We start from the raw sequence: 917 nt of genomic DNA, 5'->3' as shown, positions 1-917 counted from the left end.
TTATTCTCTTAATTTTAATATCTTTAAGGTTTCACAACCTTTATCCAAGGCTTTCTTTGTGGCACCTTTCACCTCTTTGTTCCTTAGACTATAGATAAGGGGGTTCAACATGGAGATCACCACTGTGTAAAATACAGACGCCATTTTGTCTGTGTCCAGGGAGTGGTTTGATTTGGGTTGCAGGTACATAAAGATCAGGGTACCATAGAAAATGGTAACAGCCACCATGTGGGAGCCACAGGTAGAAATGGCCTTGCGCCGCCCCTGGGTGGAGCGGATCCTTAGGATGGCGGCAATAATAAAGATGTAGGAGGTGAGGACAATGGAAGAGGAACAGATCATATCAAAGCCAGCAAAGGCAAAGATCAGAATCTCCTTCATGTGTGTGTCCGAGCAAGACAGAGCCAGGAGGGGGAGGTCATCGCAGTAGAAATGGTTAATGACATTGGGGCCACAGTAAGTTAGTCGGAAGGTGATAATGGTATGGAATAGAGCAATCAGAAAGCTGTATATATATGGAACTGCCACCAATTGAATGCAGACTCTCTTTGACATCAGTGTTGAGTAATGCAGGGGATTGCAGATGGCTACATAGCGATCATAGGCCATGGAAGCTAAAAGAAAACACTCCGTGATCATGAAGGTGAGGAAACAGCCCAGTTGCATTGCACAAGCATTGAAAGAGATAGTGTTGTATTCCACAACAAAATTCACCATCATCTTTGGCGTGATAGCGGAGGAGTAACAAAAGTCCACAAAGGCCAAGTGACTGAGGAAATAATACATAGGTGTGTGGAGTCGGGCGTCAATCCTGATCAAGGTTATCAATCCGAGGTTACCCAGCACTGTGACCAGATAGATGACTAAAAATACCACGAAGCATGCAGCCTGAAGCTCTGGCCGGTCTGTGATTCCCT

General features: G+C 45.1%; 1 protein-coding gene across 1 annotated transcript in view; it reads right to left on the bottom strand.

Annotated features, from left to right (window-relative positions):
• LOC105308229 (olfactory receptor 1038-like) overlaps window positions 1-917 on the bottom strand; it is a 5,256-nt gene continuing 4,339 nt past the window's right edge. The window contains exon 2 of the mRNA XM_011384073.1: window positions 1-915. Coding sequence (XP_011382375.1) covers window positions 1-915 — 915 coding nt within the window. The remainder of the gene's footprint in view (window positions 916-917) is intronic.

The sequence above is a fragment of the Pteropus vampyrus genome, unplaced genomic scaffold (genome assembly GCF_000151845.1).
Source record: "Pteropus vampyrus isolate Shadow unplaced genomic scaffold, Pvam_2.0 Scaffold559, whole genome shotgun sequence".
Taxonomy (NCBI): Eukaryota; Metazoa; Chordata; class Mammalia; order Chiroptera; family Pteropodidae; genus Pteropus; species Pteropus vampyrus.
Note: the sequence above shows the minus strand (reverse complement) of the source record. Positions and strands in the feature narration are given on the sequence as shown.